Source organism: Sinohyriopsis cumingii, chromosome 6, assembly GCF_028554795.1.
Source record: "Sinohyriopsis cumingii isolate HCF-2022 chromosome 6, ASM2855479v2, whole genome shotgun sequence".
NCBI lineage: Eukaryota > Metazoa > Mollusca > Bivalvia > Unionida > Unionidae > Sinohyriopsis > Sinohyriopsis cumingii.
The window spans coordinates 3315642-3342864 of record NC_142966.1 but is presented as its reverse complement, the minus strand read 5'-3'; the positions used below and the strand labels follow the sequence as shown (position 1 = coordinate 3342864).

General features: G+C 36.0%; 1 protein-coding gene across 8 annotated transcripts in view; it reads right to left on the bottom strand.

The window, feature by feature from the left end:
• LOC149796283 (arf-GAP with Rho-GAP domain, ANK repeat and PH domain-containing protein 1-like) overlaps positions 1 to 27223 on the bottom strand; it is a 300819-nt gene that overhangs the window by 212755 nt on the left and 60841 nt on the right. For 7 of the 8 annotated variants that reach the window (XM_089960924.1, XM_089960927.1, XM_089960925.1 and 4 more), the window contains 4 exons: positions 19090 to 19196; positions 16061 to 16104; positions 8636 to 8714; positions 1038 to 1100 (listed from right to left, as the gene is read on the bottom strand). In XM_089960924.1, coding sequence (XP_089817050.1) covers positions 1038 to 1100; positions 8636 to 8714; positions 16061 to 16104; positions 19090 to 19196 — 293 coding nt within the window. Of the gene's footprint in view, positions 1 to 1037; positions 1101 to 8635; positions 8715 to 16060; positions 16105 to 19089; positions 19197 to 26975; positions 27176 to 27223 lie in introns of those variants that run through there. The other variant, XM_089960932.1, reaches the window with a different exon arrangement.

Sequence of the window (27223 nt, the reverse complement as noted above, 5' to 3'; positions counted from 1 at the left end):
AATTTTTCTGTCTATTACTAAAAATGCATATTTTTATAAAGTACTGAAATGACTCAATTAGTTATAACATGCTATATCAAAACTGTTAGATCTTATTTGTGATAAAAAAGGGACTTATCATATTCCCAATCATTAAATTAATTTACAAAATTCAAGAAAAGAAATGTTAAAAAAAAACACTTCATTTCATGTATAAAAGCATTATGAGACAAAGAAAGAAGCAACTGTATACATCTTAAGAAAATCAAAAATATTTTGTATGACAAGTCCCTGTGAATAAAGGAGAAATTGACTCATTTACTCTTATGTACTATATGATAAAGAGTGAAGTTCAGTTATTACTAAGGATTAAAGACTGACTGTATTTAAATGGATTTTTCCCAGACACCAATGATTACTTCCACTTCACCACCCAAACACCCATTCTTGAGAACAAACAAAATGAATGCTGGAAAGCAGGAAGGAAACAAAGGCAGGTGGGCAAAAAGGGATGGAATGATGTAATCAAATTATGTGCAAATGTTGGAATAAATGTCATCATTTAAAAAAAGATATATGATTATATGCACATTTGAGACCGACTAAATTAACTGAGATAGAATTCAATTATAACACAGCAAATCATCGCAATAACATAACCTTGTACATCTTGCATATTTTGTCTAGTAAAATGTCTGTGAATCAAAGTCTTCTTCCTTCCTTGCCTGACAAACTTAACTACCTTACCTTAATTAGACTGTACAACAAATATTTACCTACCCTACCATAATCAGACTGTACAACAAATCTTTACCTACCCTACCTTAATTAGACTGTACAACAAATACTAACTTTACCTACCCTTCCTTAATTAGACTATACAACAAATACTGACTTTATCTACCCTACCTTAATTAGACTGTAAAACAAATATTAGCTTTAATTATCCACCTTAATTAGACTGTATTACAAATACTGGCTTTACTGTCAATCATTGGTTTTGGAATTACAGCTATACAATCATTTCTTTTCATAACTTTAAGTACCAAGGTACTTACATAAATTTCCTGTGTAACTTCTTTCATTATGAACAGAGGGACAATTCTTTTGGAAACCTGAGTCTGTAAAAGATAGAAAAAAAGGAATAAAACAATATTCATTAAAATTAGCAATTTTCTGATTAAAAAAGTTTTTTTCACATATTCACATATCCAATCATAACAATTAGGAGATAATCCACCATGCTGAAAATTATGCCAGTTTAATTTTCCGATACATTACCCAATTATAAGACTTTAGGAGAGTAGGTACAAGACAGACGGAGTTACAGTCTCCACACTCAGAAAAGGCTCTGATCTTCTAACATATATTGGAGCAACTTCACATCTCATGTGAGATACATGTTAGGGTTAGGGTTAGGTTTAGGGTTAGGGTTAGGTTTAAGTTTAGGTTTAGGTTTAGGATTAGGGTTAGGTTTAGCAGAGGTCAATCAACACATATGGTCTTGAGAAAATGGTTTACTCCTGCAAATCTAGCTGAAGTATAGAAACCTTCACTAGTAAGTAGCTGCCAAGAGACTTGGCAAGGTAGCCTACTGAACTGCAAATACAACTCCCACCAGGTCAAGTCAAGTAGGTATCTGAGGCAAAAGCTGAAGAATGTCATCTCTAACCTCACATCATTCCCATAGTGACTTGAATGATGCTGATTCTTGGACAGTTCTCACCATTCCCATGTTGACTTGAATGATGCTGATTATTGGACAGTTCCCATCATTCCCATGGTGACTTGAATGATGCTAATTACTGGACAGTTCCCACCATTCCCATGGTGACTTGAATGATGCTGATTATTGGATAGTTCCCATCATTCCCATGGTGACTTGAATGATGCTAATTATTGAACAGTTCCCACCATTTCAATGGTGACTTGAATGATGCTGATTATTGGATAGTTTCCACCATTCTGTGGTGACTTGAATGATGCTGATTATTGGACAGTTCCCATCATTCCCATGATGACTTGAATGATGCTGATTATTGGATAGTTCCCATCATTCCCATGGTGACTTGAATGATGCTAATTATTGGACAGTTCCCACCATTCCCGTGGTGACTTTAATGATACTGATTATCAGACAGTTCCCATCATTCCCATGGTGATTTGAATGATGCTGATTATTGGAAAGTTCACAATTGCTGTTCTGGTGATGACTACACTATCCGCATAAGCCAATATGTGTAAGACATTGTGCTGGTGTTGACTACAATAACCTCACAAGCCAGTATGTGTAAGACAAGGTGCTGGTGTTGACTACAATAACCTCACAAGCCAGTATGTGTAAGACAAGGTGCTGGTGTTGACTACAATAACCTCACAAGCCAGTATGTGTAAGACAAGGTGCTGGTGTTGACTACAATAACCTCACAAGCCAGTATGTGTAAGACAATGTGCTGGTGTTGATTACAATAACTTGATAAGACAATAGCTGTAAGGCACTGTGCTGGTGTTGACTACCTTAACCTCATAATACAATAGGTGTAAGACATTGTGTTGGTGTTGACTTCCCTAACCTCACAAGCCAGTATGTGTAAGACACTGTGCTGGTGTTGACTACCCTAACCTCACAAGCCAGTATGTGTAAGACACTGTACTGGTGTTGACTACCCTAACCTCATATGACAATATGTGTAAGACAATGCACTGGTGTTGACTACAATAACCTCATAAGACAATAGCTGTAAGGCACTGTGCTGGTGTTGACTACTCTAACCTCACAAGCCAGTATGTGTAAGACATTGTGCTGGTGTTGACTTTCCTAACCTCACAAGCCACTATGTGTAAGACATTGTGCTGGTGTTGACTTCTCTAACCTCATGAGCCAGTATGTGTAAGACAATGTGCTGGTGTTGACTTCTCTAACCTCATACGACAATATGTTTAAGACATTGTGCTGGTGTTGACTTCTCTAACCTCACAAGCCAGTATGTGTAAGACATTGTGCTGGTGTTGACTTCCCTAACCTCACAAGCCAGTATGTGTAAGACATTGTGCTGGTGTTGACTTCCCTAACCTCACAAGCCAGTATGTGTAAGACAATGTGCTGGTGTTGACTACTCTAACCTCATACGACAATATGTATAAGATATTCACTGGGTTAATTAATAGAAGATAAGAACAAATGACAAAACCCTATTTAAATCAGGTCAGACAACTCTGAGCAACACTTTACACCTTAGCAAGAGGGGTACAAAAAAGATAATGATTTCAAGGTAAACAAGTGACTTTCCATGAACAGGAGCTTGTTCTAAGCCATTGCAACAGAAATCATCCTATTGTGACATAAACAACAGGCCATGATCTTCGATTGTATGTCCATCTTTGAACATTTTCAAAGTTGTTGAACTTCTTACTGGAGGCAATTCTATCTACCACTTCTCTGCACAGATGTTTCTTTCCAAATGTTTGTCTGAACTGAGCAAGGAATGCAGGTTCAGCATTTCTGGGTTCGGATAGAAAAACATGCAAGTGTTGTACTGTTGCTGTTCAGCAAAAGCAAGGATAAGGCAGGATTTTCCTAGAAAGCTCCACCAATAGATTCATCAGGTCATTAACCAATTGTTTATCCCATTAAAAGAAACAATGTGCCTTAGCCTGTCAGATTCCCTTTCTATCTGCAAGACACTCAGAATCAGTAGGGTTGAGCAAAGTATATATCAAAACCATTCCAGTCTAATGAAATGGTATGAACACCCCAGCTTTCAGATCTGGAAACAGTTAGAAACTTGGTGTACACCTCATTACAAAGAAGTCCACCAGAGGTCAACTTTGGAGGAAGCAGATTCAACTTATGACTGAGCCTGCAGTTGATGCGGTGACTGGAATGTGAATTTGCTGGCAGTGACACCATCTGAGAATCCCAAACCAGAAGGCAGTGGTCTAAGGATTTGGTTTACCTTGCCTTTTGCAGTAAAGAATGACATTTAAGTTGTCAAACAAAATGAGACTGATGTTCTTGGAGACCTAAACCCTACTCACTTCTTTGAAAGGATGTGCGCATCCAGTCACTTGTACTGGCATATAAGCAGATCATAGCTTCTGATGGCTGATACTGCAGTTGGAAGTCTGTTGTAACAAAGAGTGATCCTCCCATCTGCTTAGAGGATAGCTCATTAGTCGAAGACACCAGTAAGTTGATCTTCAAGTCATGTTGATGAGGGAGATATAGTCAATTCAAAAAGTTTGTGAACTCCATGCTCAGATTAATGAGTTTTGATTTGTCCTTTTTAACAAGGAATCCAAGGCAAAGCAAAAGTGAAACAAGGGACCTCATACCTTGTTACAAAAGACTGCTCGCCTGATGCTCTGTCAAGGTAGTTTAATGTCACAGACAGGGATATGGTTCTGAAAACAGACACAACCCTGTCTAAAATCCGGACCAAACGGGAGTGATCTGAATTGAAATTTCTGGGAAGACTTGAAAATGGCAATTGGAAGGTAGCCATCATAGATGTCAAGGCTGACTGCAAAGTTTCCCTCCAGAAATAGCACTGCAAGTTGACCTCAACATCTCCATTCTCAATCTGTGTACCCCAATGTGTTGGCTATCTGTGTACCCCAATGTGTTGGCTATCTGTGTACCCCAATGTGTTGGCTAGAGGGCTTGGATATAGCAATAGCTAAAGGTTATCTGTGTACCCCAATGTGTTGGCTAGAGGGCTTAGATATAGCAATAGTTAAAGGTTATCTCTGTACCCCAATGTGTTGGCTAGAGGGCTTAGATATAGCAATAGCTAAAGGTTATCTCTGTACCCCAATGTGTTGGCTAGAGGGCTTAGATATAGCAATAGCTAAAGGTTATCTCTGTACCCCAATGTGTTGGCTAGAGGGCTTAGATATAGCAATAGTTAAAGGTTATCTCTGTACCCCAATGTGTTGGCTAGAGGGCTTAGATATAGCAATAGCTAAAGGTTATCTCTGTACCCCAATGTGTTGGCTAGAGGGCTTAGATATAGCAATAGCTAAAGGTTATCTGTGTACCCCAATGTGTTGGCTAGAGGGCTTAGATATAGCAATAGTTAAAGGTTATCTCTGTACCCCAATGTGTTGGCTAGAGGGCTTAGATATAGCAATAGTTAAAGGTTATCTGTGTACCCCAATGTGTTGGCTAGAGGGCTTAGATATAGCAATAGTTAAAGGTTATCTCTGTACCCCAATGTGTTGGCTAGAGGGCTTAGATATAGCAATAGTTAAAGGTTATCTGTGTACCCCAATGTGTTGGCTAGAGGGCTTAGATATAGCAATAGCTAAAGGTTATCTGTGTACCCCAATGTGTTGGCTAGAGGGCTTTGATATAGCAATAGCTAAAGGTTATCTGTGTACCCGAATGTGTTGGCTAGAGGGCTTAGATATAGCAATAGTTAAAGGTTATCTGTGTACCCCAATGTGTTGGCTAGAGGGCTTAGATATAGCAATAGTTAAAGGTTATCTGTGTACCCCAATGTGTTGGCTAGAGGGCTTAGATATAGCAGTAGTTAAAGGTTATCTGTGTACCCCAATGCGTTGGCTAGAGGGCTTAGATATAGCAATAGTTAAAGGTTATCTGTGTACCCCAATGTGTTGGCTAGAAGGCTTAGATATAGCAATAGTTAAAGGTTATCTGTGTACCCCAATGTGTTGGCTAGAGGGCTTAGATATAGCAATAGTTAAAGGTTATCTCTGTACCCCAATGTGTTGGCTAGAGGGCTTAGATATAGCAATAGTTAAAGGTTATCTGTGTACCCCAATGTGTTGGCTAGAGGGCTTAGATATAGCAATAGTTAAAGGTTATCTCTGTCTTTGGATCTAGTAAAATCTCAGCGGGTCTGTGCTGTGAACAATCTTCACTACCAATTTTATCAAGATAGTTTTTGGTTCTTGTTGCAGGACATGAGCTAACTTGTCAATATGTAACAATAAAAGTCTCAATATCATGAGGTAACTTGTCAATATGCAACACAGAAGGTCTCAGTAACATGAGGTAACTTGTCAATATGTAACAAAGGTCTCTATAATTTGAGCTAACTTGTCAATATGTAACAACAAAAGTCTCAATAACATGAGCTAACCTGTCAATATGTAACACAGAAGGTCTCAGTAACATGAGGTAACTTGTCAATATGTAACAAAGGTCTCTATAATTTGAGCTAACTTGTCAATATGTAACAATGAAAGTCTCAATAACATGAGCTAACCTGTCAATATGTAACACAGAAGGTCTCAGTAACATGAGGTAACTTGTCAATATGTAACAAAGAAGGTCTCAATAACATGAGCCAACTTGTCAGTATGTAACAAAGAAGGTCTCTGTAACATGAGGTAACTTGTAAATATGTAACAAAGGTCGCATAATACGATGTAATGGGTTCATATGTAGCACAGAAGGTCTAAATAACATGAGGTAACTTGTCAATATATAACACAGAGGTCTTAATAACATGAGACAACTTGTCAATATGTAACACAGAAGGTCTCAATAACATGAGCTAACTTGTTAACATGTAACAAAGAAGATATCAATAAAATGAGCTAACTTGTCAATATGTAACACAGGTCTTTATAACATCAGGTAACTTTTCAAAATGTATAATATTAACTTCTATAGCATGAGGTAACTTTTCAAAATGTATAATATTAGCCTCTATAACAAGAGGTAACTTTTCAAAATGTAATATGTGGTTGTATAACATGAATTATACATTTATTCAAAATGGATAATATTAACCTCTATAGCAGAGGTAACTTTTCAAAATGTATAATATTAGCCTCTATAGCATGAGGTAACTTTTCAAAATGTATAATATTAACCTCTATAGAATGAGGTAACTTTTCAAAATGTATAATATTAACCTCTATAGCATGAGGTAACATTTCAAAATGTATAATATTAACCTCTATAGCATGAGGTAACTTTTCAAAATGTATAATATTAGCCTCTATAGAATGAGGTAACTTTTCAAAATGTATAATATTAACCTCTATAGCATGAGGTAACATTTCAAAATGTATAATATTAGCCTCTATAACATGAGGTAACTTTTCAAAATGTATAATATTAACCTCTATAGAATGAGGTAACTTTTCAAAATGTATAATATTAACCTCTATAGCATGAGGTAACGTTTCAAAATGTATAATATTAGCCTCTATAGAATGAGGTAACTTTTCAAAATGTATAATATTAACCTCTATAGCATGAGGTAACTTTTCAAAATGTATATTAACCTCTGTAGCATGAGGTAATGTTTCAAAATGTATAATATTAGCCTCTATAGAATGAGGTAACTTTTCAAAATGTATAATATTAACCTCTATAGCATGAGGTAACGTTTCAAAATGTATAATATTAGCCTCTACAGAATGAGGTAACTTTTCAAAATGTATAATATTAACCTCTATAGAATGAGGTAACTTTTCAAAATGTATAATATTAACCTCTGTAGCATGAGGTAACGTTTCAAAATGTATAATATTAGCCTCTATAGAATGAGGTAACTTTTCAAAATGTATATTAACCTCTATAGAATGAGGTAACTTTTCAAAATGTATAGTATTAACCTCTATAGCATGAGGTAACGTTTCAAAATGTATAATATCAGCCTCTATAGCATGAGGTAACTTTTCAAAATGTATAATATTAGTCTCTGTAGCATGAGGTAACTTTTCAAAATGTATAATATTAACCTCTATAGAATGAGGTAACTTTTCAAAATGTATAATATTAACCTCTATAGCATGCGGTAACGTTTCAAAATGTATAATATTAGCCTCTATAGAATGAGGTAACGTTTCAAAATGTATAATATTAGTCTCTGTAGCATGAGGTAACTTTTCAAAATGTATAATATTAACCTCTGTAGCATGAGGTAACTTTTCAAAATGTATAATATTAGCCTCTATAGAATGAGGTAACTTTTCAAAATGTATAATATTAACCTCTATAGAATGAGGTAACTTTTCAAAATGTATAATATTAACCTCTATAGCATGAGGTAACGTTTCAAAATGTATAATATTAGCCTCTATAGCATGAGGTAACTTTTCAAAATGTATAATATTAGTCTCTGTAGCATGAGGTAACTTTTCAAAATGTATAATATTAACCTCTATAGAATGAGGTAACTTTTCAAAATGTATAATATTAACCTCTATAGCATGCGGTAACGTTTCAAAATGTATAATATTAGCCTCTATAGAATGAGGTAACGTTTCAAAATGTATAATATTAGTCTCTGTAGCATGAGGTAACTTTTCAAAATGTATAATATTAACCTCTGTAGCATGAGGTAACTTTTCAAAATGTATAATATTAGCCTCTATAGAATGAGGTAACTTTTCAAAATGTATAATATTAGTCTCTGTAGCATGAGGTAACTTTTCAAAATGTATAATATTAGTCTCTGTAGCATAAGGTAACGTTTCAAAATGTATAATATTAACCTCTATAGCATGAGGTAACGTTTCAAAATGTATAATATTAGTCTCTGTAGCATGAGGTAACTTTTCAAAATGTAACATGTTGAAGGCTATTCAATAGTTACAAGGTTCAGACACAATGACAGACAGAAAGATAATTTACATGAGAATGCATGAAGTTTTAACATTGGAAACCACTTACTTTGTTGTCAGCATAGTATCGCAGATCTCTCCCATTAAAAATGACCCATCTCTTTCTCCAGCCCCTGTTTGCCTTCACACTGAAATTCAATTTATTTCTGTAATGATGTCAAATATGGTACTGAAAAAGACTTAGGCAGAATGCCTAATCCTAACCTAATGTGTTAACCATAATCTTTCAAAAGAAGGTCACTACAATATACATACAATATACATGAACACATTCATTAAGAGCTTCATCACTGTACATGCAACAGTTCTGGAAAAATGGGCTCCATTAAAAACCTTGTCACTAATATCTAAACCAAAACAACATCACTGGAACCAAAGCATAACCAATAATTCCACAAGCATACCTGTAATAAGCTTTGAGTCTCCAGTGACCACTGCAAACAATAACTATTATGTCTGAACTTTGACCATTTAATCCCCAAACTGATAGGGTTCTGATGGAATTCTTTTTTACAGTGACTGTGAGCTTTGACCTTATGACCCCTAAATTAAAAGGGTTCTTCCTTATCCCTTGTGCAAGTTTGTTAACTGTAGATGTTGAACTGCTAAAGTTATTGTGCAGAAGCCATTATTCCTATTCCAGTCACTGTGGCCTTGACCCTTTGAGTTTGACATCAAAATGGACAAAGTTCTTACCCAAAGCGTAACCCACCCATAAAGTTTAGTAGCCATAAATGTTATTATGCTGAAGCTAAATTGGTCACAGACAGATGACTGAAACCATATTGGTCACAGATGGCTGGAACCATATTGGTCACAGACAGATGGCTGAAACCAAAATTGGTCACAGATGGCTGAAACCAAATTGGTCACAGAGAGATGGCTCAAACCAAACTGATCACAGACAGATGGCTCAAACCAACTTGGTCATAGACAGATGGCTCAAAGAAAATTGGTCAAAGATGGCTGAAACTAAATTGGTCAGGCAGATGGCTCAAACCAAATTTGTCACGGACAGATGGCCCAAACCAAACTGGTCAAACACAGATGGCTCAAACCAAACAGATCACAGATAGCACAAACCTATTTGGTCACAGACAGATGGCTCAAACCAAACTGGTCACATATGGCTCAAACCAAATTGGTCACCAACAGATGGCTCAAACCAAACTGTTCACACACAGATGGCTCAAACCAAATTGGTCACAGACAAATGGCTCAGACCAAATTGGTCTCAGACAGATGGCTCAAACCAAACTGATCACAAATAGCTCAAACCAAATTGGTCACAGAGTGATGGCTCAAACCAAACTGATCACATATGGCTCAAACCAAACTGGTCACAGATAGATGGCTGAAAACAAATTGGTCACAGATGAGTAAAACCTATTTGGTCACAGACCGATGGCTGAAACCAAACTGGACACAGACAGCTCAGACCAAACTGGTCAGGGGCCCCGAGTGGCCAAGTGGTATAAAGCGCTCACCATTCCAGATCACTGCCATCTCACCTCTGTCTGCATGGGTTCAAGTCCAAGGCTCGGTTAGTGTGGGTACGTGTGAAAGCCTGCCAGTAGCTTCTCGTGGGTCGGTGGTTCTTCCCTGGATTTTCCAGGGTTCTTCCTCTACCAATTATACTGGCCACCATGTATAGCCTATCTTGTGCTGAAAAATGGCATTAAACCCTAGAACAACAACAACAACAACCAAACTGGTCACTGACAGCTCAAACCAAATTTGTCACAGACAGATGGCTGAAACAAAATTGGTGGCAGACAGATGGCTCAAAACAAACTGGTCACAGACAGATGGCTGAAACCAAATTGATCACAGACATATGGCTCAAACCAAAATTGCTCACAGATGGCTCAAACCAAACTGGTCTCAGACAGATGGCTCAAACCAAACTGATCACAAATAGCTCAAACCAAATTGGTCACAGAGTGATGGCTCAAACCAAACTGATCACATATGGCTCAAACCAAACTGGTCACAGACAGATGGCTCAAACCAAATTGGTCACTGACAGATGGCTCAAACCAAACTGGTCACAGATAGATGGCTGAAAACAAATTGGTCACAGATGGGTAAAACCTATTTGGTCACAGACCGATGGCTGAAACCAAACTGGACACAGACAGCTCAGACCAAACTGGTCAGGAGCCCCGAGTGGCCGAGTGGTATAAAGGGCTCACCATTCCAGATCACTGCCATCTCACCTCTGTCTGCATGGGTTCAAATCCAAGGCTTGGCTAGCGTGGGTACGTGCGAAAGCCTGCCAGTAGCTTCTCATGGGTCGGTGGTTCTTCCCTGGGTTTTCCAGGGTTCTTCCTCCACCAGTTATGCTGGCCGCCATGTATAGCCTATCTTGTGCTGAAAAATGGCGTTAAACCCTAGAACAACAACAACAACAACCAAACTGGTCACTGACAGCTCAAACCAAATTTGTCACAGACAGATGGCTGAAACAAATTGGTCACAGACAGATGGTTGAAACCAAACTGATCACAGACAGATGGCTGAAACCAAATTGGTCACAGACAGATGGCTGAAACAAGTTGGTCACAGACAGATTGCTGAAACCAAACTGGTTGCAGACAGATTGCTGAAACCAAATTGGTCACAGACAGATGACTGAAACTAAATTGGTCACTGACAGTTCAAGCCAAATTGGTGAGACAGTTGGCTGAATCAAAACTGGTTGCAGACAGATGGCTCAAACCAAACTGGTCACAGACAGATGGCTCAAACCAAACTGATCACAGACAGATGGCTCAAACCAAAATTGCTCACAGATGGCTCAAACCAAATTGGTCACAGACAGATGGCTAACTGGTTGCAGACAGATGGCTGAAACCAAACTGGTTGTAGACAGATTGCTGAAACCAAATTGGTCACAGACAGATGGCTGAAACCAAACTGGTCACAGACAGATGGCTCAAACCAAATTGGTTGCAGACAGATGGCTCAAACCAAACTGGTCACAGACAGATGGCTGAAACCAAATTGGTTGCAGACAGATGGCTGAAACACACAGAATGAAAGATCCTCAACATTATTACATGATATAAAAATTAGGTCAGTAAAATATGAAATATAGGTCACAGCTGAAATAAGGTCAGTAACATACTCGTGTGATGTGGGTATCTGCTTGCCCAATTTTCCTAGTTCATGGTGTAAAAGTGTGATCATGAGCTCAACACAAAAACTTAAGCCAGACCTATTGTACATGAATATATAATCCCCATTAATCCCATTAAGGTACTACTTCAGACTGTTGAATAAAATGTTAGGAAGAAAGAATGGTTGAAATACTGTGAGGTTCTATACAGGTATATGCTATTATATGACTGTATTAATCCCAATACTTTTATTTGACTGTATGGATGCCAATGCTACAATGATTCCATGATTGCCATGAAACTCTCATACAATGATTTCATGATTGCCATGAAGCTCTCATACAATGATTTCATGATTGCCATGAAGCTCTAATACAATGATTCCATGATTGCCATGAAACTCTCATACAATTATTTCATGATTGCCATGAAGCTCTCTTACAATGATTGTACGAGTGCCATGAAACTCTCATACAATGATTTCATGATTGCCATGAAGCTCTAATACAATGATTCCATGAAACTTTCATACAATGATTCCATGATTGTCATGAAGCTCTAATACAAGGATTTAATGATTGCCATGAAGCTCTAATACAATGACTCCATGAAGCTCTAATACAATGATTCCATGAAACTCTCATAAAATGATTTCATGATTGCCATGAAGCTCTCATACAATGATTCCATGATTGCCATGAAGCTCTCATACAATGATTCCATGAAACTCTCATACAATGATTTCATGATTGTCATGAAGCTCTCATACAATGATTCCATGATTGCCATGAAGCTCTAATACAATGATTCCATGATTGCCATGAAGCTCTCATACAATGATTTCAAGATTGCCATGAAGCTCTAATACAATGATTTCATGATTGCCATGAGACTCTCATACAATGATTCCAAGACACATTTGTGGAAATGAGGTTAACATAATACAAATAACTGTAAACACTGCAAGGAACCTAGACTCATGCAGTGATCCACCTTTCCACCCATTCCCAGCTAATTTGCTAAACATTCCCACCCATTCCCAGCAAACTTGCCAAACATTTCCACCCATTCCCAGCTAACTTGCCAAAAATAAACACAAATCTTTAACATCAACAATGATGCCATCGTTGCCACTGGAAAATAATAACTATGTCTGATCATGCATATTCATGTGAACGAAAAATCAACAAGATAAAACTCTAATTAGGTAAAAGTTCATTCTAATGACCAAGATAAAACTTTCGGTATGAGTTCATTCTATATTTGATAACCACTTCTAACCATATTTACAGAAAAACAAGAAAAATCAATAAGCATACCAATGATAAAGTACAAGTCATTATAATTTCTTATTTATAACATTTTAGTACTTCAGAAATGTATATTCAGGCCTTGAAATATTTAGTTAGTCACTGCTGAATTATGTTTAGGGTCATCTTTGACCTAACCTGCCATGGGGTTAGGGTTAGGATTATCATTGATCTTACCCTCCCTGGGGGTAGGGTTATCTTTGATCTTAACCTCCCTGTGGTTTGGGTTATCTTTGATCTTGATCTTAACCTCCCTGTGGTTTGGGTTATCTTTGATATTAACCTCCCTCAAATTATGCTTAGGGTTATCTTTGATCGTACCCTCCAAGGGGTTAGGGTTAGGATTATCTTTGATCTTACCTTCCCTGTGGTTAGGATTAGAGTTATCTTTGATCTTAACCTTCCTGGATTTATGGTTAGGGTTACTTTTGATCATAAGCTCCCTGGGGTTAGGGTTACTTTTGATCTTAAAATCCATCAGATTAGGGTTAGGTTATCTTTGAACTTGCCCTCCCTGTTGTTATAGTTAGGGTTACTTTTGATCTTAAGCTCCCTGGGGTTAGGATTACCTTTGATCTTAAAATCCATCAATGAACTTGTCCTCACTGGTGTTATAGTTAGGGTTACTTGTGATCTTAAGCTCCCTGGGGTTAGGGTTACACTTGATCTTAAAATCCATCAGATTAAGGTTAGGTTATCTTTGAACTTGCCCTCCCTGGTGTTATAGTTAGGGTTACTTTTGATCTTATCATCCCTGGGTTAGGTTTAGGATTATCTGTGATTTACCCTCCCTGGGGTTATGGTTAGGACTATCTTTGATCTTAACTTATCTGGGGTTATGGTTAGCATTTGTTATGTATATTTAATTTAATTGTCTGTAAGTTATAAAAAAATTATTACATGTTAAAGTAATGTAATTTTATTTACAAGAATTTGATATTTTCCAGAAATTAGTTTGACCTAACTGTTTAGTCGAAAAGAGCTAAAAATAGAACTTTGTATCTTTTAGCTGACCTAGTTCCTGACCTGACTGAGAATCTATTAAACAAGCTTTTTTAATTATTCATTCATAATGTGGGATTGATAATAGTGAAATTGAGGCTGACTGGGACGTGACTTTAGATGTAAATAGCTTCTACAATGTTCTAAAAATTCTGGTTTTACCAGAGGGTTGACCCTAATCCAGGCATCTGTTTTGCGCAGTATTCAGGTTTTATACTGATGTCGATAGAGGATTTAGTCAGTCGGGCTTTAAAACACTTGGTGCCAAGGTGTTCATTTTGATGTGACCAGTTTTGAATTAAATTTTAAATTTTCTTCAAATTATTTGGATTCTAAAAGATTAATTCATTTTCCTGGAAATATTTTAGTGCTCATACAGAATTACTGGACAAAGATATTTCTTAAAATTTTATTCAGAATTCAAACACAGGAATATTACTGTCTGTGAAACAACAAAGAACTGCACAATACTAGCTATAGCATCTCCCTTCCATTTAGATTTTCATCGGGAATTGAACTCAAATTTTATTAGAAATTGTATTATTAGGACATCTAATTTAATAAATCTTGGATTATTCTTGGATTATTTTCCAGATTTGGTTCTTAAAACCATAAGTTCTTTTCCTCATTTTTACATTGTTTTTCCAGAGAAATAAATTATTTGCTAAATTTTACAAAGCTTGTTGTCTTCACGTTGTTTTCATTACTGTTTATTAGAGCTTAAACATGTAACACATCATCTTTGATCTTACCTTCCCTATGATCTTACCCTCCCTTTGGTTACGGTTAGTGAATTTGAATACTGAATTTGTATTATTTGTTGGCTTTTTCTTTATATGTTCCATACATTTGTACTTTGTACTTGACCTTGTCCAAAATCAAGTTCACTGTGTACCTGACAAAAGCCATTGATTTTGTAAACAACATAATACACAGCTAATATCTCAGTGAGAACAGATTAAATATTAGGATCATTATCAATGGAAGCAAACATGTTTATCTTAATTTAAGTCTAGGTACTCGACTTCCCCAATAGAAAAACCTGTTGTATCTCATGTTCACCATGTTCTTTATGATAATTTTACTACTAGACCTTATTTACCTGACAACTTTGAATGTTCTAGAAATGAACATTTGACCCTCATCCTGGTTCTGATTTTGTGCCTTAATTTTTTTATATAACAGTTACTTGATAAATTACTCATACTTTCATTAACATCTTCAGCAGACTCAGTCTTATTGTTGTGGTCAGTATTTCATCTGGGAAGAATTATTTATTCAAATTATTATTCACTGGAAATACAAAGTGCTCATCAACAATTTTCTTGGACTGGAACATCAATTTAAAATTGTAGTGAATTCTGACAATATTTCTGGATTATAATAATGTGATATATCAAAAGACTGTTAGCACATCATCCCATTTCAGGTCTTTGGCACATTATTACATTTGAGACTACAGGCATCTGAACACATTCAATATTGGAACTTATTTGGAATACCTATGGAATTCAGTTGGAACTTCGCACATCTGGACTTGTGTTATAAATTTTACACTATTTGGGATATAATTCACAATACTGTCAGGACAGTTCCTTTTTAATTTTCACTTTGTATTCTAGGTAAATAATTTCTTAGATTCTACAAAACCAGTTGGTTTTCACTCTTTCTGTTACTTACTTTAAGACCATAGACTGAGTCATAACATTATGGTTATCTTTAATCTTACCCTTCCTGGGGTTAGGGTTATATTTGATCTTACCCTACCTGGATTATCTTTGAAGTTACCCTCCCTGGGGTTATGGCTAGGTTTACCATTAATCTTATTATCCCTGGGATCCAGACTGGGGTTATCTTTAATCTTATCCTTCCTGGGTTAGGGTTATATTTGATCTTACCCTACCTGGATTATCTTTGAAGTTACCGTCCCTGGGGTTATGGTTAGGTTTACCATTAATCTTATTATCCCTGGGATCCAGACTGGGGTTATCTTTAATCTTATCCTCCATTAGTTAAGTTTAGGGTTATCTTTGATCTTACCCTCCCTGCTTGTAAAGCCAGCCACTTCTTTCTTTCTTCCTGGGCTGAAAATGAACATTGGAACATTTTTAGAAAAAATTATAAAATGCTTCCTCCTAGATTAAATGGCTATTACTTCCAAACTCTCAAGGTGATTTTCTTTACATATGTTACATGACCCCCAAAACTTGGTTGATCCTGATGTAAAAATATTCTTGTTGCCAATCTTCAGATAACTCAAAACAATCAAAACTGTAATACCTCACTATAAGTCCAACTGTAATGTACAGTACTCTCACACTATACGCTCTATTACAATATGCAGTACTCCTTTATAAGTTCTACTGCAATGTAGAGTACTCCACTATAAGATCAATTCCAATATATAGTACTCCCTCACAATAAGTTCTACTGCAATGTATTTAACTCCATCACTATTAAGTTCTATTAAAATGTACAGTACTCCATCACTATATGTTCTAATACAGTGTACACTACTCCCTCACTATAAGTGTTATTGCAATGTACAGTACTCCCTCACTAAAGCTAAACATTGTTCATTTGAGTCCAATAAATGGTAGACCTTACTGACAAGGTCGCTTTGTACCGAGGTCTTTTATACATTTATACATACTATTACTACTGAATGATGGCTTCAGTGGCCTTCGTTATTAAAATGTCAGCCTCAGATTCAGGAGATCACATCTTCAAACCCCATACCAAGTCATACCAAAGACTTATAACAATGGTACTAGCAGCTGAGGGAATACTGTATATTGCTGTACACAATGGTTATTTCACAAATAAACAATGCATGTAGAAGCATTATCAGTATTCCTATCTTTCTAAACCTGATACACCGCCATTAGTCACATAACCCCTTAATACTCTCGTCATCAGTTAACCATGGCTTTGAATCAATTAGTATCACACACAACACAGATTAGCAAATCTTCTATACACAAGCATTCTGTCTGTTGATATGTATCAGCTGAAGTGCATAGACAGATATACAAAAAATAAACACAAAAAGCAACCTGACCTAGAAGTGATCTTTTATCATGGACACAGTACCAACACCTATAAACAAACCAACATGTGCCATTTTTATCAAGAACACAATAATGCCACAATAACTGACCTAGAAGTGGGGCTTTTTTCTTTTATTGTTATCATCAACACAGTAATGCCACCAATAACTCAACTAGATGTGCCATTTTTTATCACAGACACAGTGCTGCCACTAATAACTGACCTAGAAGTGTTTTTTTTATCAAAAACACTGTCACACAGTAATGTCACCTATAATTGACATAGAAGTGTTTTTATCAAAAACACTGTCAAAGAGTAATTACACCTAAAACAGACGTAGAAGTGTTTTTTATCATGAATTCTGTTACACAGTAATGACACCTATAATTGACTGATAAGCATTTTTATCATGAACACTGTCACACATTTATGACACCTATAGCTGACATAGAAGTATTTTTTTCATGAACACTGTCACATATTAATGACACCTATAACTGACATAGAAGTATTTTTTTCATGAACACTGTCACACATTAATGACACCTATAACTGACATAGAAGTATTTTTTTCATGAACACTGTCACACATTAATGACACCTATAACTGACATAGAAGTATTTTTTTCATGAGCACTGTCACACACTTATGACACCTGTAACTGACATAGAAGTATTTTTTTCATGAACACTGTCACACATTAATGACACCTATAACTGACATAGAAGTATTTTTTTCATGAACACTGTCGCACATTAATGACACCTATAACTGACACAGAAGTGTTTATTTATCATGGACACAATAATGCCACCTATAACTGATCTTAAAATACTTTTCTATCATGGACAGTGTTGTTTTTTTTTTGTAAAAGACACAATAATGCCACAGATCACTTACCTAGAGTGAGTTTTTTTTTATAATGGACACAGTAATGCCACTGATCACTTACCTAGAGTGGATTTTTTATCATGGACACAGTAATGCCACTGATCACTTACCCAGAGTGTTTTTTTTATCATGGACACAGCAATGCCACTGACCACTTACCTAGAGTGGTTTTTTTATTATGTACACAGTAATGCCACTGATCACTTACCGAGAGTGTTTTTTTTATTATGAACACAGTAATGCCACTGATCACTTACCGAGAGTGTTTCTTTTTATTATGAACACAGTAATGCCACTGATCACATACCTAGAGTGAGTTTTTTTAATTATGAACACAGTAATACATCTGATCACTTACCAAGTTTTTTGTATATATCATAGACACAGTAATGCCACTGATCAATGACCTAGAAGTTGTATATTTATCACGAACACAGTAATGTCACTTATATCAGACCTAAAAGTGCTTTCTTATCATATACAGTAACACTGTATATCATGTATAGTAACAGCACATATCATGCACAATAACACCACTTATCATGCACTACTGTAACACCTCATATCATGTACTACAGTAACACCACATATAATGTACTACAGTAACAGCACATATCATGTACTACAGTAAAACCACATATCATGTACTACAGTAACACCACATGTCATGTACTACAGTAACACCACATATCATGTACAGTGTAACACCACATATCATGTACAGTAGTAACACCACATGTTGTTGTTGTTGTAGGGTTTAACACCATTTTTCAGCACACGATAGGCTATACATGGCAGCCAGTATTAATGATGGAGGAAGAACCTGGGAAAATCCCAGAAAGAACCACCGACACACGAGAAGCTACTGGCAAGCTTTCTCACATATCCACATTGGCTGCGACTCGAACCCACGCAGACAGTAACACCACATATAAATGAGAGGATGTGGATCTATAACTAAATCAGTGATGTCAAGTTATCCTCAACATGAAAATCATAGTGACCAAGGATCAAAGCTTATGAAATGGTCATCATCATCATCACCATCATCATCATCACCATCATCATCATCATTCACCACCACACTCAGCACAATGAAATATCTATCAATGGTTGTTTTACTTACAGGAACAACTTGCTGTGTGGGCATGACAGGAACAATTGTCTGGACAGATCCATTTGTAATCGTCCCATCTGTATCCTCAAAACTTTCATTACTCTCATCACTGTCAGCTGGATGGAAAGAAGATAAAACAAATGTGTCACAATGAAGATAAAACTAGTGAGTCACAAAGATGATAAAACAAATGAGTCACAAAGAAGACAAAACTAGTGAGTCACACAGATGATAAAACAAATGAGTCACAAAGAAGATAAAACTAGTGAGTCACAAAGATGACAAAACAAATGAGTCACAAATAAGATAAAACTAGTGAGCCACAAGTCTGAATTCTGGATAAATAACTGGCACTATTTTCAGTTTGAATCAACAGGGTATGAAATGAAATCTGCTTGAGAACATCCCATGTTTATGTAGACATCCATTTGGAAATTAGGACAATTAACATGTTTATGTAGACATCCATTTGGAAATTAGGACAGAAAACCTGTTTATGTAGACATCCATTTGGAAATTAGGATAAATAACATGTTTATATATACATCCATATGGAAATTATGACAGATAACCTGTTTATGTAGACATCCATTTGGAAATTAGGATAATTAACATGTTTATATATACATCCATATGGAAATTATGACAGATAACATGTTTATGTAGACATCCATTTGGAAATTAGGATAGATAACATGTTTATATATACATCCATATGGAAATTATGACAGATAACCTGTTTATGTAGACATCCATTTGGAAATTAGGATAGATAACATGTTTATATATACATTCATATGGAAATTATGACAGATAACATGTTTATATAACATCCATTTGGAAATTAAGACAGATAACAAATTTATATAGACATCCATTTGGAAATTAGGATAAATAACATATTTATATAGACGTCCATTTGGAAATTAGGATAAATAACATACTTATATAGACATCCATTTGGAAATTAGGACAGATTTTCAAAATACCATTCAAGGGGAGCAGCATTAACAAGATTTTCAAAATGGCTGTCACTGGAGCCATACTGGGCACTTTCATTAAAGACCAAATGGATATTATACAAAGACGTCTGGTGAAAATCTCATATCAATATGGCTTTCTGTTCAAAACTTGTTATTACCTGGATTTTAAGATGGCTGCCATATCTGATGTCAGATTGCCACTATTCTATTTAGCATCAACTAGGTATCAATCAAAGAAGTCATTTAGTAAAACCCTTATGACCAATCATTAAGGTGGAATAGCAAAGGCGTCATTTAGTAAGACCCTTATGACCAATCATTCAGGAGGAATAGCAAAGAAGTCATTTAGTAAAACCCTTATGACCAACCATTCAGGAGGAATAGCAAAGAAGTCATTTAGTAAAACCCTTATGACCAATCATTCAGAAGGAATAGCAAAGAAGTCATTTAGTAAAGACCATGTTTCTGTGACTATCCATCTAGGAGGAGTAGCAATAAGTTTACTTGAATAGCCACTGCGATGGCCAGAATGGAAGTCAAATCAGCATGACTTTCATGTCATACCAACTAGACAGCCTAAGAAGTCAGTCAGTGTGTTATGTATATTTGTATGTATATTATGTATGTTATGTATATTAATCTATGTTGTATACATAACTTTTGTACATTGTTGTAATTTGTACTTCAGAGTATGGTCATTCATAAACAGAATGTTTACATAGCAGCTGAGTTCAAGGCCAGTCTTGCTTACAATTCGACATTTTTTTCCACTGGATAGCTACACAGTCTGATATGAAACAGTTCAAGTGAAAATGTGTATAAATAGGGATTTGATAAACTTATAACTCATTCCTGTTTTCGGTCAATCATTTGGGAATCTATTTGTGAGTTTACATTTGTGTTGTTGACATCAGATATGATTCAAGATGAATTATTTATTTAAAATATTCATTGGAATTACTAAAGTGCTCACTGAGTCTTAGATTAATGCAATAATATGGATTATTGAGAACTCATTCAAAGACATTCTGTATTGCATCATTGTGTTCTATCAGGACATTCAACACTATTGGAATTCATTCAGAACATTCCATATATTTTGGGACTTGTGATATGACATTTAGATTTATTTAGAATTTAATTCACAATATAGTATTGTAATTGTCTTTTGAGTTCTCATTTTGTACTGTAGGGAAATAAATTGCTTGTTACTTTTACTTAAATTGTTGGTTTCAATTTCTTGGTCGTAACACAGCGTAAATCCCATATTAATTAATATGACCAGCCATTCAGGATAAGTAGCAGTAGCAAGACATTCAAGACAGCCACTGTGGCAACTAATCTGTATGTCCAAGCTGTTCTATGTTCATTTAGGACCATGTCAACCATGCAATGTAAGTGTGTGTACAGTTTCATGGCAATCCACAAAGTAGTTTAATAGCAGTAGCAATAAAAAACTTGAGCTAATGGACAGGCATTCGGCAGCAGACAAGTCATACAACAGACAACCTACCATCCCACAATGATAAGCTCTTCCTGCCTATGACGAGGGCTAATGATAATAACCATATAATGCCCCTATCTTTTGTCATGATATTAACCATATAATGCCCCTATCTTTTGCCATGATAATAACCATATAATGCCCCATCTTTTGCCATGATATTAACCATATAATGCCCCTATCTTTTGCCATGATAATAACCATATAATGCCCCTATCTTTTGCCATAATATTAACCATATACAGTGGAACCCCGCTATAACGCGCTACGTTATACGCGAATTCGGATATAACGCGGTCGTGCCGTGGCTCCCGAAATTTTATATACATGTATTTTTCTTGTGCAAAAAATAAAAAAATCTTAAAAGGTAACGAAAAAAAAACCCTAAAAAGTTGCTCATCATTTTGGGATAGAGATCGCGTATGAATAAAAAATGCAAGACGATCGTGGCTTGGCTCCTGAAATTTTATATGTATTTTTCTCGTACACGAAACAGTATTTTTCTCGTACACGAAAAAGTACTTTTCTTTCTTCTTAAAAGTAAGAAGAAAAAAACGCCAATAAAGTTTATTCTGGGATCGCGTGTGTCTTCGCCAATGTCGCAAACTTGGATTGTTTTTCCTTATTGGCTGCAAAACATACCATGTGGCTTTTTTTATTTGTTGGCTGTTTAAACTTTTATATACAACCATTGGTTTGGAGTGCAGAAATTCAGAGGCCCCATGAAAGGAAGCCGCAAACTGGATGTAAAATGCACTGAAATTTATTTATTGTTACATAAACAAATTCTTTGTCTATACTGACAAACCATCTAAACAGTGCATTGTTACATCATAATCTGCCTATCCCGACATCTAGCACGAGTTCTGTATGTTGTGAAATATCCGCCTTTTTGTTGTTGACATTTCTGGTAACGGAGATTAACTGGACGAGGCATTCTCTCGTAATCTGTCTTTCATCGGCTTTTCGGCCGCTTGCTAGTAATTAATATATTTACAATGACGCATTTGTGTGTGAATGGTAAGCAAACTTCCTCTTCTTTTCACTCAGAATTAAATCCTTCAGAACACTCACGTTTTCTTTAATAATCCATATCGTCAGAACACCTGCGTCTCTATCTTCCGTTGACCCTTTCTTAATTTTGAGACGCATGCGTAGAAGGCAGCATTATGCTGCTACCACAAATGTTAAAAAAAAAATATTTTAAAAATTCTTATTGGTTTATTCAGTAGGCATGGAGGGACAGTAACTAGAATAGTCTAAACGACAGCCAATTCTTTTAAAAATGTATCCAGATTAAACAGTTTGCTAAAATTTCAAGGGAAACAGATTTCCTTTGAAGCACCGACTGTTATGAAAACTTACTCAGCAAATGGAAAAAATCCCCGTCTCAATCATACAATACAATTATTTGATGTTGCCGCCACAATAAGAAATGGGCATTCGTTTGGTTCTCCAAAGCTGTTCTTTAACGGCGACTTCAAAAGCGCATGCAGCCTTCATCAAAGAAAGCCGACTACAATCTTTCAATAACAGCAAAGAAGTTTTCTTCAAAGAAGTCAGTACCAAACTTAAATTAAAGTGATGGAATCTGATGGATTTTTGCATTTTCCAACGTGACTGGAACACTTTAACTGTGCTGTGAAAGTTTCCTTTTAGTAGGGAAAAAGTACGCAAACTAACTTTTACCGACTTCGAACGTACTTCAAAGTAAATGTGCTTCGTCATTCGTTACGTGATTGTGCTATGTTTTTCCACTGACCTGTTACAAAATTAATGAATATTTTAAAGCTGTGTATGCACATTTTCGATGGAATCACTTGTATTGTGGATTCAATGAATATGATGAGGTTCGCAGGTGAGTACACTGCGTTGATACTTTGATCATGCTATACATTAGACATTTATATATAAACAGTATTCACGTATAAGTACCAATTCATGGTTCTCTAAATAAAGTATGTCTTCCTCTCTTTTCACTACAGGTGTATTTCTCATTTAATATGCATTAATTTAAGATAGCAACTGTGCCGACGAGGCACGTATTTTACCGCCCGCATGTATTACCCCCCCCCATTTTTTTTTTTTTTTTGTGGGGGGTACATTTTCTTCAGCTGAGTTGGTTGCATATAACACGGTTCGGTTCATAACACGGTCGGATTCTATGGCTCCCAACTACCGTGTTATAGCGGGGTCCCACCGTAATGCCCAAATCTTTTGCCATTATATTAACCATATAATGCACCTATCTTTTGCCATGATAATAACCATATAATGCCCCTATCTTTTGCCTTGATAATAACCATATAATGCCCCTATCTTTTGCCATTATATTAACCATATAATGCCCCTATCTTTTGCCATGATAATAACCATATAATGCCCCTATCTGTTGCCTTGATAATAACCATATAATGCCCCTATCTTTTGCCATTATATTAACCATATAATGCCCCTATCTTTTGCCATCATAATAACCATATAATACCCCTATCTTTTGCCTTGATAATAACCATAAAATGCAACTATCTTTTGCCATCATAATAACCATATAATGCCCCTATCTTTTGCCATGATAATAACCATATAATGCCCCTATCCTTTGCCATGATATTAACCATATAATGCCCCTATCTCTTGCCATGATAATAACCATATAATGCCCCTATCTTTTGCCATTATATTAACCATATAATGCCCCTATCATTTGCCATGATAATAACCATATAATACCCCTATCTTTTGCCATGATAATAACCATATAATACCCCTATCTTTTGCCATGATAATAACCATATAATGCCCCTATCTTTTGCCATCATAATAACCATATAATGCCCCTATCTTTTGCCATGATATTAACCATATAATGTCCCTATCTTTTGCCATCATAATAACCATATAATGCCACTATCTTTGGGCAGTAGCTTTAGTACACCTGACATTGTTGACACATGCCACCACTATCTCTTGACAGTAGTTACAGTACACTTCTGACATTTGACACATTCCACCACTAAAAAGTGGTATGTTAAATAACTGCACAGAAATGAGGTTGTGCATGGTAGTGTTTGACACAAAGTTACAGAACTGCACAAAAATAACATTGTACATGGTAGTGTTTGACACAATGTTATAGAACTGCACAAAAATAATATTGTACATGGTAGTGTTTGACACAATGTTGTAGAACTGCACAAAATTAACATTGTACATGGTAGTTTTTGACACAATGTTATAGAACTGCACAAAATAACATTGTACATGGTAGTGTTTGACACAATGTTATAGAACTGCACAAAATAACATTGTACATGGTAGTGTTTGACACAATGTTATAGAACTGCACAAAATTAACATTGTACATGGTAGTGTTTGACACAATGTTATAGAACTGCACAAAATAACATTGTACATGGTAGTGTTTGACACAATGTTATAGAACTGCACAAAATAACACTGTACATGGTAGTGCTTGACACCATGTGATGATGAACAAAAGTATACTTCACTTAGTCATGTGTTGACTTGAAATGCACTCAGAAAGCAATAAAAACAAACAAACTCATCATATATCACCTAATCCTAATCTAGACTGCAAACATATATTCCACTCATGTACTGCAATCCATGTATTATATACAGACACAAAACTGTCCTTTCAAAACTACTGCTATACATACTCTCAATAGCGTACTGGAGTAAATTCACAAAAGACACAAAATAAAGAAACTGGTTCAAACAAAATGTAAATTTAAATCAAGACATAATGGAGGTAAAGAGATTATGTTGCTATGGAGATCAACACATGAGTAATGTACTGAACAAGACCTATTTCTACATGTACATCCACCATTGTCTTTCACCACTGGGGAGGTAATAACACTACCTAAATATTGAGGAATGTCTTATGTTTCTAAATTTTATGTTCCTTAAGTGTAATTTACGCAGCCAACCAGGAACTAACTATGCTCTGAAAAAGAGTGGAGGGGTGGTAAGTTATGGTACACATAAAACTAAAATTCTGTATTTTTAAACACTTATCCCCAATTTTGACCTTCAACCCAAAGTTTCTAATATTACTAGGTAAGAACTGTCCCACTGGAAATTGCTAGTTGGGTACTCCCATAGACAAATGCCAGTTAGGGTACTCCCATAGGCAAATGCCAGCTGGCTACTCCCATAGGCAAATTCCAATAGGGTACTCCCATAGGCAAATGCCAGTTGGCTACTCCCATAGGCAAATGCCAATAGGGTACTCCCATAGACAAATGCCAATAGGGTACTCCAATAGGCAAATGCCAGTTAGCTACTCCCATAGGCAAATGCCAGTTGGGTGCTTGTCTTCCCATGCACAGTAAGTATATACATAGCTACATAGTGTGGATCTGAAGAGTTTCCAAAATATCACCCAGGGGTGTATGCCCTAATGCAGAAGTGCAGAAGTGTGGACCCTGATGCCATTGTCATATATCTGTGCCCAATAAGTTATTTATGTATATGTTTATATGGCAGGGATATGAACAGTTTCCAAGTTGTGACCCTGGAGCTTGAAGTCCACTGACATCAATGCCATTCACATATATATATCCCCACGAAAGTATAATAAAAATAATGACTTTATTTTAAGGAGCGTGTTTGGTCAACAAACCAATCTACCCTGAGGCCTTCTACAATTACATGTGTCTGTGTCTGTGTGTATGTGTGTGCGTGTGTGATGCACAACTGTTACAAGATAGGGTCTCTTTAGAAAACAACAGCTATTAAAAACTAGAAAACTGATCTACTGCTACAATAAAATATGCACAAGGCTTTAGGGATACAGGATTCATATGAAGAGTAGTAGTGAACACAAGTGAAACATATAGGTGAGTACATGATATAACAAAGATTTAAAGAGTAGTTGTATTGAATTACACAAAATCATACGAATAATTGTTTCTGTAGATATTGACTAAGAAGCTTTTCAAAGGCTTGGTATGAGTCAGCTGACTTTTTATAGGGTGGTATGGAATTCCAGTTTGGCTCTATGAAAAGCAAAAATCTTATAAAACTCTGAATTTGGTTTATGAAAATAAAAAAGTTTGAAATGGACCTTAGTTGATACATATGAAAATTTTTAACAAATTTAAAATTATATTAAATATATTAGGAGCCGATCCATATAAGGATTACAGACTAGTAAACCCTTTTGAAACAGAGTTCTCTGTGTCCCCAGTGGTGTAAATGTTCCAAGAAAAGCATGTGTCCCTAGTTGGAGTACATATTCATAGCAGAGTGCATGTACCCAATGGAAAGCATGTACCCAACGTTGTGTATGTTCATAAAAGCATAGTCAATGCTTTTGTTACATTACATGTACAAGAACCCTGACCTTGCAGAACCAGCATCCCTTAGTAACTTCTCACCTGTCTTTCTGTTAATATTTCTAAAATGCCAGTCATAAAAATGTTTCATTTTATCTATGATGACACAGCCAATATATTCATATGCAGATTGTCGACTACAACACAGCATTATGATTTGCTTGGGTCACATTCCATGTAGTTATCATCATTCCAGTACACAATGTTTGTGACCCTAGAACCTGCTTTTGTGATGTGAATTGAATAAACAACTGTGACTGGCATATGTATATTGTAACAATGAACACCAT